General features: G+C 43.7%; 1 protein-coding gene across 1 annotated transcript in view; it reads left to right on the forward strand.

Moving 5' to 3' along the window:
• The first annotated feature begins 117 nt into the window (after positions 1 to 117).
• GPR39 (G protein-coupled receptor 39) overlaps positions 118 to 12,531 on the forward strand; it is an 81,642-nt gene continuing 69,228 nt past the window's right edge. The window contains exon 1 of the mRNA XM_068408227.1: positions 118 to 985. Within this exon, the coding sequence (XP_068264328.1) occupies positions 118 to 985 (868 nt within the window). The remainder of the gene's footprint in view (positions 986 to 12,531) is intronic.

Genomic DNA, 12,531 nt, shown 5'->3' on the forward strand with positions numbered 1-12,531 from the left:
TGACCTGTGCGTCTCGGTCAGAGGGGCAAAGCGAGAAAGGATCTATTTGCTGTGAATTTGAACATTGGAGAGGGCAGGAAGGCTCTTCCTCTATCCCCCTCCCGCTAGGGGCTGCTCATGGCAGGACAGACATCCTCTTCAGACTGTTCTCATCTCATTGACCACAGCCACATCCCTGAGTTTGAAGTGTCTCTTTGGATCAAGATCACTTTGGCCTCAGTATATGTCTGCATCTTTGTTGCGGGCATCTTGGGCAACAGCATTACCATCAAGGCCACCAGGATCCTGCAGAAGAAAGGCTACCTGCAGAAGGAGGTCACAGACCACATGGTGAGCCTGGCCTGCTCTGACCTGCTGGTCATCCTGCTGGGCATGCCCATGGAGTTCTTCAGTGCCATCTGGAGCCCCTTTTCGACCCCCAATGGCAACGTGGCTTGCAAGCTCTACTACTTCCTCTTTGAAGCCTGCAGTTATGCCACTGTGCTGCATGTGGCCACCCTCAGCTTTGAGAGGTATGTGGCTATCTGCCACCCCTTCAAGTTCAAGGCAGTCTCTGGACCCCGCAAGGTGAAGCTGCTCATCACCTTTGTCTGGGGGACATCTGTCATAGTGGCTCTGCCCCTGCTCTTTGCCATGGGCACAGAATATCCCCTGGAAACCATCGAGGGCTACCAAGGTATGACTGCCTGTGTCAAGCCTACGGCCAGACACCAGCTCCCTGAGCTGAAGCACAATATGACCATCTGTACCAGCCTCTCCTCCAAGTGGTCTGTCTTTCAGGCCAGCATCTTCAGCGCCTTTGTTGTGTACATCATAGTGCTGGGATCTGTCACCTTCATGTGCCGCAGCATGATGAAAACCCTGATGATCCACAAGGAAGGAACTGTGGCAGTGAAGGGTGGACTAAGACACCAGGAGCAGTACCTAAGGAAAAGTGAGAGCTCAGAGGGCAAGAGCTCCAGGAGACAGATCATTTTATTCCTGGGTAAGAACCCTGTCCTACTCTGCCTCCCCTCCCCTGCCCCCTTTCCACATGGGAAAGAAACCCAGAAGCCTCCATTTTATCTCACCAAGTTCCCTCAAATGGGGGATGTATGGTTTGAAATCGGTGCAAAATGAGGGAGAGGGATACTTTTGGTTGCGATGATATATTTTAAGAAACCTGATTTCCCTGCATGTTTTTGACTCACTCTTTTTGTCTTTAGAACAGGTGGGAGGGAAGAAGAAGGAAAAATCCATTTACTGTCTGCTATTTATGTTGTTTGATTATACTGCATGCCTACATGCAGCAATATGCATAACAGGGTGTTGCTCCTTGACCTTTGGGATAGCAATAGGCAATGGTTGCCTGGCTATAAAGTAGCTCTACTTGCATGTTTTCCCATTAAATTACAAATACGTGCATGTTTAGTAAGGCTCTTGATGAGAGGGAAGGCTGTCTTGCAAGATCTGAAGCTTGTCCCACTCGCTAGGCATGTCCCTGTTAATTCAGGATGCTCCCTGGAGGGTACTTATTTAGCCTCAGCAGTTATGGCTGTGTTGCATCCGAGCATTAAGAAAGCTGGGCTGGAGAGCTGATTTGGTCTGGCAAATTGCTGTTGCCCTCTTTGAACTTTTTTTCCTGGTTTTATTTGAAGGCCTATAACCTTGGAATTATGTTTGATTCTGATCTCTCTCGCCACATTTGTCAGACAAAAACTAATCAAGCTGTCATTTCACCAACTTGGAATCTTTCCGGGCTGTGATCCATGTAGTCTCCACATTTGTTGATGCTCTTAGAGGCACCCTTAATCATGTCCTGGCTGAATTACTGCTAGTTCTTGTTTTGTTGGGTTGCTTAATATGAGACTGGATATAATAAATGAAGCATATAGAGTATGAATGCATAGTAGACCTAGTGTTCTGTGTTGCTTTTTGGTGCTCTGCTTGATAGTGCAGAGGGGGAATTGAAAACTCATGGTTCTGTCCACTTCTACAGCTTTAAATACTTTTTTTTATTATTATTTTGGAGCATTCTCTGCTTCCTTATCTAGTCCTGTGTTTGCCATGGTCTATGGTTGGGACATGAAGCTGCAGGGTAAGGAGCCCAGGGTGCACCCAGCTCCTTTTCCGCTGCATCTGTATTAGAGTTGGGAACATGGTGAAAACCTGTCATACAGCCAAGGCGTATGACTCACAGGTTTGGGGAAAGGGTGGAGCTGCACGCTGTACCAGCAGAGAGGGTGGCAAAGGCTTCAAATGGGAGACGTGACACTCCTGGATGTACAGAGCTCTTCCTCATGCTCAGGGTGTACATCTAACAAAGAGATCATCTCCTCGCACAAGGTGTCTGTTAGTCTGGGACAAGAGGCCCCACATCTGGGTGATTAAAAGGGCTCTCGGTATCCTTACTCCACCAAAAGTACTATTTCTAGGGTAGAGGCTTAGCAGCTAATGCTAAATACAGCATGTTGCACAAAGCAGAAAAATAGATAAGGCTCTGCTCTTTGACTGCTACTGTGGGATCCTTAAATGTCTGTGGATCTCTCTCCCCTTGTAAATTATCATCCACAGCTACATTAAAGCCCAGTCTAAGATCTAAATCCTGTAGCAAGTTCTAGCTAGGTTGAGAGTTGAAGGTAAATTGCCACAGCTTTTCTTCCCCTCCTTGATTATTGTTCTTGCTTGGTGATGGTCTAGTGTTGAATAGGGCAGACCTAGTGCTCCTTGCAGAAGTGTTGAAAAGCTAAATGAAAGTGGTTGGCTTGCCCTTTATCTTAAGAGAATTTGCTGCCAACATCTGACGTTTTCTCTGTGCTCTCAGCTTTCTGGAGCCAGTAGATACTACCGTGAATTCCCCAAAATGATTTCAGTGGCAAGACTCTTAATATGAGTCTTGCTAATTTACTTGGGTTGGGTAATAAATTAATAAACTGAGGAGGAAGAAACTGTGGCCTGCATCCCTGAGAACAATGCAAAGCAATTTAATTTGGAGATTTCATAAGAGTGATGCTTTAGGGCAGTTTTAACCCAGAAGAAATGAACATATAAATTGTTTACAAATCGCTGAATTTAAATATAGTGATTTAGAAGAACTCTTTGTTTTTCATTTAACAGATGGGTCAAATTAAAACAAATACTTGTGCATTCCCAACATATTTCACTTTTAATGGGAAATGTAAATGACAGTAGATAGCATGATGTCTTTGAACATCTTAACAGCAATAAAAACAATTTAGCATTTTCTTCTTCTAGTTGTTAAAAGTGGTAAGTTCTATAAAACAGAGATTAAATTAATAAATCTCCTGATGATGAGAAAAAGTTAAGTAGAAGGAGACACAGGAAGGAACTGACACTTTTTTAGTGTCACATTATTCTGTGGCACTTGAGAAAATTAATGAAAATGAAATGTAAATGTTCAAAGTGAAAGACTACTTGCTGTAGGTAGTATTGACGCTTGCAGGATGGACTCCAGATGGGGTGACATCACTGCTGTGATGGAGGAGGAAGGTGACAAGGGGCCAAGTGAGGAGAGCACCACTGTGCTGGGCGGGCTGAGCTCACGTGGGGAAGAGCTTTTGTCCAAGGTTGCAAGGTTCAAATCTTTCTGCCTAAAGGCCAGACAGTCTGGTTGGGGATTTGAAGTCCTTGATGATGTCAGTTCCTTCTGTTTCTGGCTACCGTGCTACACTCATGGTAGACAGGAGGGACTGGCCCAACAGCTGCAATAATAACTCTATGCCTGGTGTTGGGGAGGAGATACTTCCAGGGGCTCTTCAGCTTGAATTTTGGTAGATTTGCCCCAGTGGAGGAATGCAAATTTGTCCCAGTATTATTGGAGAAAATCAATTCTGTCCTTATAAAGTAGGCTGTGCAGTGCTAGTCCTTCCAACTTCCTTCCCACTATTGTGGTTGGCTTCAAGAAAAACATGGGAGCACATGTAAGTCTCTGCTTAATGCATTCTGTGCTTTTGGATAGACTGGGGCATACTTCCTGCATCTCTGTGTGTGTGATTTAGTTAATCATCTTCTGAGTCATGTGGTAAAACTCCACTGCCTCCAGTGGGTCACAGAATCACAGAATGTTAGGGATTGGAAGGGATCTCGAAAGATCATCTAGTCCAATCCCCCTGCCGGGGCAGGATTGCCTAGACCATATCACAGAGGAATGCGTCCAGGTGGGTTTTGAATGTCTCCAGAGAAGGAGACTCCACAACCTCTCTGGGCAGCCTGTTCCAGTGTTCAGTCACCCTCACCGTAAAGAAGTTTTTCCTCAAATTTAAGTGGAACCTCCTGTGTTCCAGCTTGCACCCATTGCCCCTTGTCCTGTCAAGGGATGTCACTGAGAAGAGCCTGGCTCCATCCTCTTGACACTTGCCCTTTACATATTTATAAACATTAATGAGGTCACCCCTCAGTCTCCTCTTCTCTAAGCTAAAGAGACCCAGCTCCCTCAGCCTCTCCTCATAAGGGAGATGTTCCACCCCCTTAATCATCTTCGTGGCTCTGCGCTGGACTCTCTCTAGCAGTTCCCTGTCCTTCTTGAACTGAGGGGCCCAGAACTGGACACAATACTCCAGATGCGGCCTCACCAGGGCAGAGTAGAGGGGGAGGAGAACCTCTCTCGACCTGCTGACCACACCCCTTCTAATACACCCCAGGATGCCATTGGCCTTCTTGGCCACAAGGGCACACTGCTGGCTCATGGTCATCCTGTTGTCCACTAGGACCCCCAGGTCCCTTTCCCCTACGCTGCTCTCCAACAGGTCTGTCCCCAACTTGTACTCATACATGGGGTTGTTCTTGCCCAGATGCAGGACTCTACACTTGCCCTTGTTATATTTCATTAAATTTCTCCCCGCCCAACTCTCCAGCCTGTCCAGGTCTCTCTGAATGGCTGCGCAGCCTTCTGGCACATCAGCCACTCCTCCCAGTTTTGTGTCATCAGCGAACTTGCTGACAGCGCACTCTAATCCCTCATCCAAGTCATTAATGAATATATTGAATAGAACTGGTCCCAGAACCGATCCTTGAGGGACTCCGCTAGACACAGACCTCCAACTGGACTCTGTCCCACTGACCACTACTCTCTGGCTTCTTTCCTTCAGCCAGTTCACAATCCACCTCACTGCCCGATCATCCAGACCACACTTCCCCAGTTTAGCTGCGAGGATGCTGTGGGAGACTGTGTCAAACACTTTACTGAAATCTAGATAGAGCACATCCACAGCTTTACCATCATCTATCCACCGGGTAACATCCTCATAAAAGGCTATCAAGTTGGTTGAGCAAGACTTCCCGTTGGTGAAGCCATGCTGAGTGCCCCTAATGATCCCCCTATCCTTGATGTGCCTAGAGACAGCCCCAAGAACAAGTTGCTCCATCACCTTTCCGGGGATGGAGGTGAGGCTGACCGGTCTGTAGTTACCCGGGTCCTCCTTCTTGCCCTTTTTGAAGACTGGAGTGACATTCGCTTTCCTCCAGTCCTCAGGCACCTCTCCCGTTGCCCACGACTTAGCAAAGATGATGGAGAGTGGCCTAGCAATGACTTCCGCCAGCTCCCTCAGCACCTGCGGGTGCTTCCCATCAGGGCCCATGGATTTATGGACGTCCAGGTTACTTAATTGGTCCCTGACCCAGCCCTCATCAACCAAGACAGATTCCTCCTCTATCCTGACTGCAGCTCATCCATTTGAGCAGCGTAGATCAGGCTAGTCGATACTGTGTGGGTTACCTATGTTTGTTGTCATTAAAGCAGCTTTGTTCATGTTGGGGCAGCAGATCTTTGTTCTAGTGAAGGGCTACATGGGTCTGGATGGGTGTGGCCTGTCATGAATAGCAGGGAAAATATAGCTGAACTTAATTTTTTAAGTGGTTAATGGCAGTATTAGTTAATAAAATCTTCTCCGCTCCCAGCAGCGGAAACTGGATAGCTATAGTGCTGATGGAAGTACTTGGCTGATGGCACTTTGAAGAAATGTAAGCTTTTAACAGTATTTAAAACCTCATAATACTTGACCCATCCCGACAGGCATTGAGTCAGTCTTTGTGGCTACTCAATCTCGTCTTTCTCCTGCAGCTATAAAGGGCAGGGCAGTGATCAGAGGGCTACCTAAATGGTCATGAGGTGCTGCTGGGGACCTCTTGCTGCTCCAACACCTGAGCAGCTGGTGGGGTGGGCTTTGGCACCAGCAGCTCCATGCCAGCAGTGCCTGCTCGCTGGCCATCGCTACATCCTTCTTAATCTAGTCAATAATATAAAGCCACATTTATACAAAAGCAGCTGTATGGTTTGTCATCAGACTAGATCTGGCTGACCTGAACTTGTACTCTGAAACAAAGTGAGTTTTGACTATCCCAGATGAAAAATTTATTGCTTCTAAAGCTTCTGTAATATTTCCCTTGGCAGCTTCAGTTTTGTGCTTCTGCTAAAAGCCTTAATTATTTTGTATAAAGCAGCCTCAAGCCTACCACAGTAAATGCATTGAAATAAAAAAAGTTCTTTAGTGTTGCTACATCCTCTGCTTTTCTCTGTATACAAGTCCAGTTTGCCCTTTGGAGCATACTCTCCCGTTTGCACAGCAGAGGGTCCCACTGCATGGGGCTACTAGGCCCTGTGGGTTCTTTGCTGTTTGCCAGCCAGCATCTGGGCAGCGCTTTTCTGTCTCCTGACTGTGATGAAATGTCCATCCATCCCAAGCTCTTCCTTCCGGAAAAGAGAAATATCAAAGTAATCTGTCTGCTACGCAAGTGTTGAGGTAGATGCATGAAAGCACTGCTGTAGCTGCAGCATTTGGCAAGAGCCAGAGCTGCAGCTGGACCTACCTAACTGGAGACCCTGCTGCTACCAGCCTGGCTCCACAGCTCCCCCATGCCAAGCGGGGCAGATAATTCTCTCTGCTATCTCTTTCCCATCACTACAGAACTGCAGCTTTTCTGCTTTGGGACCTCTGATGTAAGATGAATTTTACCTACATGCCTGGACAGCAAATAGCCTACAGCTTCTTTAATGAGCAGGGAAGGGAATTGCTTAGCACAATCCATGGCAGTGCCTCCATCTGAGAAAGGCAGTGTGGTGGTGTTTGGGCTTTTTTTATTTTGCTTTGGTCTAACGCTTAAGTATGTCAAATACACTGAGTGTCAGCCTGAAGACAGCAGCAGTGGTGGTTTCGTGTGATGTGGTATGATACAGGTAGCTTCAAGTCTGGTCTGCTTTATAGAGCAATAGCAGCTCGAGGCTTTACTGAGACTCTGGTAAGTGCCATAGAAAGAAAGAGAGTCCCTGTCTTTAAATCCAAATAAAACAGGCAAAACAGAAGGGCTGGAAAAGCTAGACAGAAAGAAGTCAGTGACCTGACCAAGGCCACAAACACTATGGAGAGTCACGAATGCATTTGCTGGATGTTGTCCTACTGCCCCGTCTCCTGGGCTGCCTGGCCTCTCTCCTGCCACTTTTTTGGTAGTGATAGTTGAAATGATGCCAGGCTATTCTATGAGAATACCAAATACCACTGTAAACACCATGGACACAACTGTACCCGGCCATAAACTAAATCTAGATAAACTTTGAGTCAGAAATTAAAAAGACCTCTTAGAACTTAAGCTGGAGCACCATTTTTTCCCCCATATACTAGTGCTGGAGATTAATGCTTTACTCAGAATAAAGGTATTGTGTGTAGAAATAGCCTTTCCAAAGATCACTAAGGAAATTTATTTCGTAAGGTACTTGGCAAATGGGTTTTCAGGAGGCAGATTACTTCAAGTAGTTGTGAAAAATATGTGGTTGTCATCTAGAGATGACTCAGGCACAGTATAACTTGACAATGGTAGGACTTCTGTTACAGGAAAATTAGATGCTTCTTCACAGGCTGGAAATTGGCTGGGTTTTTCCTTACTGAAAAAGGTAAAGCTTGGGGATAGAACAAAAATTGAAAGAATAACCTAACTGATTAGATTCCAGAACACAGCTCCAGCCCATGTTCTTTAAACTAGGCTTCACTGACTCCTCTTGGTTCATTTCTTTAATCCTTCCACTCAGCCGCCTTTCTTCAGAGGCTTTGTTGGAGAGGTGCCTGAAGTTAAATACGTTGTAGGCTGGGTATGATTTTCATGTCTGTGTTTTATATGGTGTCTCCATCCGTGTATTTTCCTGAGCAGGGCTTCAAATTACACAAGACAAGTAGGAGACTGAATGCACTGAAACGGGTAGCGGGGGCTGAGCAGGGAATGTGAAACACTTAGACCAACAGATGGGGGTCTGGCAATTCGACTGAATGGGACACCCACCCTCTGTCACTAGTAAGATTTTTCTTTTTGATGCTGCTTTCTGGAAAAGAGAAAAAGCAAAGGATTTACATACTAGTGTTCGGTAAAATTTGCTTTCCTCTTCTCTGCAAAAGTATTAACCTGGTTTCAACAGCAAACCCGATCAATGCTTCTGAATGCTGGTAGCACAAAACCGAAGCTCAGCTATTCAACGGATGACAACGGAAAGGCTACATTCAGGGATTGCTTCTCAGGGCAATTGTGTACAAACAACCTCCTCAGAAGACCTGTGGGACTTCTGTTGTTTTTAAAAAAAATACATAGCCACAGTAAAATAGAGTCAAGGAAAACTTCCAAAATTCAGATATCTGTATGTTAAGTTTTCCCACACTGTAATTTAAAAATGAACATAACCAGAAACCAGCATAATTTTCCTCCCTATTGTACAGAAAGCAATTTATCCACTGCTGCTTTTAACTGGACTTATGTAATAGAAGATTGTGCTTTTGGCTTAAGTAGACAGTCTTCCTTTCCTCCTACGCCGAGGGATGGCAAAATGGTACAGAGAGAAAAAGAATGGAAGAATAGGGACTAATTGAGGCCAGGACCCCCAGGGTATTTAAGACCTTTGTAGTTTTAATGGAAAAATCAATGTGTGATTACACTTTGCTTTAGAGTACTTAAAAATTGCTTCAACATGAAAAGTTTGCAGCTTTAAAAACAACCTAACCCTGCAAATACTGTAGTCAGAGAACCAAATTACCACTAGTGTAATCCACATAATTCTCCATATGTGATACCCTGGCAGATGCAGTCTCTGTGGACACGTGACTACTGTCTTTGCTTCTGTGCACGAGAAGCCCACGAGGACAATAAGTGCTTTACTGGTGTTTAGTGAAAATTATGGCCATGCTTCTGTCTTTCAGCGTATGCCTACAAGTAAAGTGGTATTTCACCTGGTCTGATGGTGAGCTATAGGTGTTGGCATGCTGCTTCAGCCTAGCTCATCCTGTGGCACAGGAAGCACAAGTATCTTTCCAGTTCTCTATGCTCTACCATTTGTGTTGTCCAGAAATGAAGTGGACAGCTGAGATTTCTTAAGTACTTCTGCCCTATACTTGCCTCTGCCCAAAGTCTTTAAGCCTCATTAAAGACTGTTACCAGTGTTGGCCTTAAACTTAGTATTATTAATCTCTCTCTCTCTCTCTCTCTTACAAGCTGTAGATAATACACCTATCGGCCCTTGGTTCTTCCAGCACCCCTAGGTATATGCTAAGGAAAGGAAGGAGGGAAGTGCAGGCAACATCCCTCACTGTGGCAGCATGAGCCAAGAAACAGGCAGCTGGCTGCTACCTTTGGGGAGCTGAGGTCTGTCTGTGTCACCTCAGCTTTTGAAAAACACAATCTATGTAATGGCAAACCCTCTCTAGGGCATGTTTTCTTACAAGTAGAAGCCTTGGAAGCTGTCTCTTTCTTCAAAGAGTGGATAAGAAAGCAGGAAGACTTATTTCCACCAAAGTGGAGAAACACAGATGTAGCTCCAGGTATGAAATGAGTTGAGGGAGATAGCCCTCAGACAGAATACAGCAGCCCTACATTAAGTAACCCTGTCCCATCACTTTTGGTCTACTGCCCTCATTCTTTGGTCAAGAGACTATTGTCTTAAGCATTAATTTTCCAATTTCTCTCTGTTTTCTTGCTATCTCTTCTGAGCCAGACACCATCTCAAATGCAGATTGCTCTTGCAACTCCCCAGTTTCAGTAAATAGAACTCATTTGTGGGGAGTTCGCAGATGATTTATTGAAGTCTTCACCTGTGAAAACTGAATGCTTTATCTATTCCTCTATTGTTTCAGATTCCAATTATACTGCATTTCACAAAATTAAATCTTTTGTTTTCCTAGCTGATGTTAAGATCATTATCTTTAAACAATGACTGCTAGCCTGTGAATTTTAATGGAAGAGCGCTTTAATACCTGAGCATTTATTAGTAATGTGAAGCTTTCCGTTTTATCCTACATAACTTCTTGGTTCCCCAAAGGCAACATTTGTGTTAGAAACTGAGAACCAACCAACTGCCAACCATTAGGTTAAAGATTATTTTTTCCATTTCATTGTTGTGAGTTCCTAAACCTATAATTTTACTGGATAGGTTGTACAGTTGAAAAACTAGTAAGAAGGAATTTTAAAATTATGTTTTCCACTGAAGATAAGATTTCAACTTACATTTGGCACAATGTGCTGTAGCACTATTTTAGCCTTTTTTAAGGGCATCGTAAGCATGTTTATGCTGCTAGATGCCAGCCTTAGACTTAAGAGAGAAAGCAGTTATCCTTCTGATCTCTGTTGTAGATGCGTAAGTAATATCAAGGTCAAAATATTATGGATTAAAAGAGTCTGCCAAGAACTTCTTAATCGTATAAATAGTGACTTACAAGGAAAGGTGAAACTGAGAAAGAGGTCTGGTATTGTTATGAGCTAACTTTTCCTTGTTTCCCCTTAAGCTGTTTTTAGGGCTGTGGTTGTTGCATTTAATTCTCTCTTAAAAGCACTTACTGTGTTTGTTTTTATGAATTTTTAAAAGAAGGTATTTAAGTTGAAAGTGCAGCTTATGGGGTTAGAGTTGGGCATCTATCTGACAGCAAGTGTTTGCTTGTTACGGAAACATGTAGAGAGAGTTCTGTGAGCAGTCAAAAAACACTTGACATCCACCTGTAAACAGGTGCACATATGTAATAATTACCAGGAATTAAACTTTACTCATGAGTATGAAGAAGCACAGACGCAGAGGTGCATTAGAGAAGATAACATTGCTTGGCTATCCATCCTTGTCCTCACTCAGCAGAATTGGCTTTCTTTTCTCCTGTTTGCTTTGCTCCTCTGTATAATAATATTGCCAGCTTACTTTTGGTTGAATGTAATGATTGTGTTACGTAGCTAAAGGAGGGGCCGCCTCGTGCTCCGTCTTTTGTTTTAGTGGTATATCTAGCATGGTGCTGCTGAAGGTGATTTTGATTTGAGGAAATATTAGAAGACTGTCCTGATTACTCCTTCCTAGAAAAATCCCTGGAGTTCAGTATATGTGTACCTCTTCTATTAAATTGCAGTACCTACAATTATTCTAGAACTTATTCCATAAAGTGTAAAATTTAAATTGTGGAACTTATTGTTGTGAAGCCCAAATATAAAAGTGGGCTCCAAAAGAGATTACATGTAACCTTGAAGGATAGTGCTGTCAAGAACAAGACATAATCTCCACTTTAGAAAGTCCTGATATTGCTGAGTGCCAGAAACTCGGTGTGAATAGTACAGGAAAATCCCTCTATGATTGTTCCTTCTCCTGCAGATGTCTACGTGGGTTCATCATGGAGAGAAATTAATGGACAGATGAGTCCTAGATCTGTCCCAGTATGTCTGCTCTTAATCTGAAACTTTCTGTACATGCCAAAAGAGGCAAGTAATCAGAGTCTGCCTCCAGCCAGGTACAGGAACATGAGCTTTTTAAGACAGTAGAACAAAAAGGCGGATTGGACAAGAAAAAAAATTGATAAAAATGCGCTCCCTCAAATTGTGGTTAATTTTTTCCCACACCTCCCTGCCCCCCCCAACATAAACTTTTCAAGAAAAAAATACATTCATTACTGGGTGTGTTTTTTATCTGTGTGTGTGTGAAAATGTGTCTTGTTTAATCAGCTCTGGTATTTGTTGATTTTTTTCTTCCTGTGCCTCACATTCTGTCTCTCCAATAAAGACAACTTTTGAGCTCCCTGATTTTGAAAATAAAACTTAACTAAAATTTGTCCCTTAAAGGCATTAAGAATGAAGGTCCTTACCAACTGAGTCTCTTAGTAATGCTTAAGAATATCTGTAGAAGAGAAATTCTTGAAACTGCTATGACTGAGCCAACAATCAGAATTAAACTTTTAAGGTAACTAAAGATTGCAGTACCTCAGCCATAAGGTACACAGAGATTCAAAGAGTCTTTATTGCGGACATGACTTTAACGTGTCAGCTTTTTATCCATTAGATAAGAACTAACGTGGTATGGTGGAGGACAAACAGAAGTCAAAAGCAAGCACGCTGGTCAAGTTTGCCCTTGTCCTTCAGACAGTGAAACTGCTAAAAGCCTTCTGACTTTCTGTCACAAGTTTATTCAACAGATCTTTCTGATCAGTTGAAAGAAATGCAGGTCTAAAATGGATGTAATGGGTTGTGTCACAGGTGTTCAAAAGATGATATTTAAGTGATCTTTTTGTCTTGAAAGCCGAAATACCTGAGTTCTAGTGG

This window comes from Nyctibius grandis, chromosome 9 (assembly GCF_013368605.1).
Source record: "Nyctibius grandis isolate bNycGra1 chromosome 9, bNycGra1.pri, whole genome shotgun sequence".
NCBI classification, from domain to species: Eukaryota; Metazoa; Chordata; class Aves; order Nyctibiiformes; family Nyctibiidae; genus Nyctibius; species Nyctibius grandis.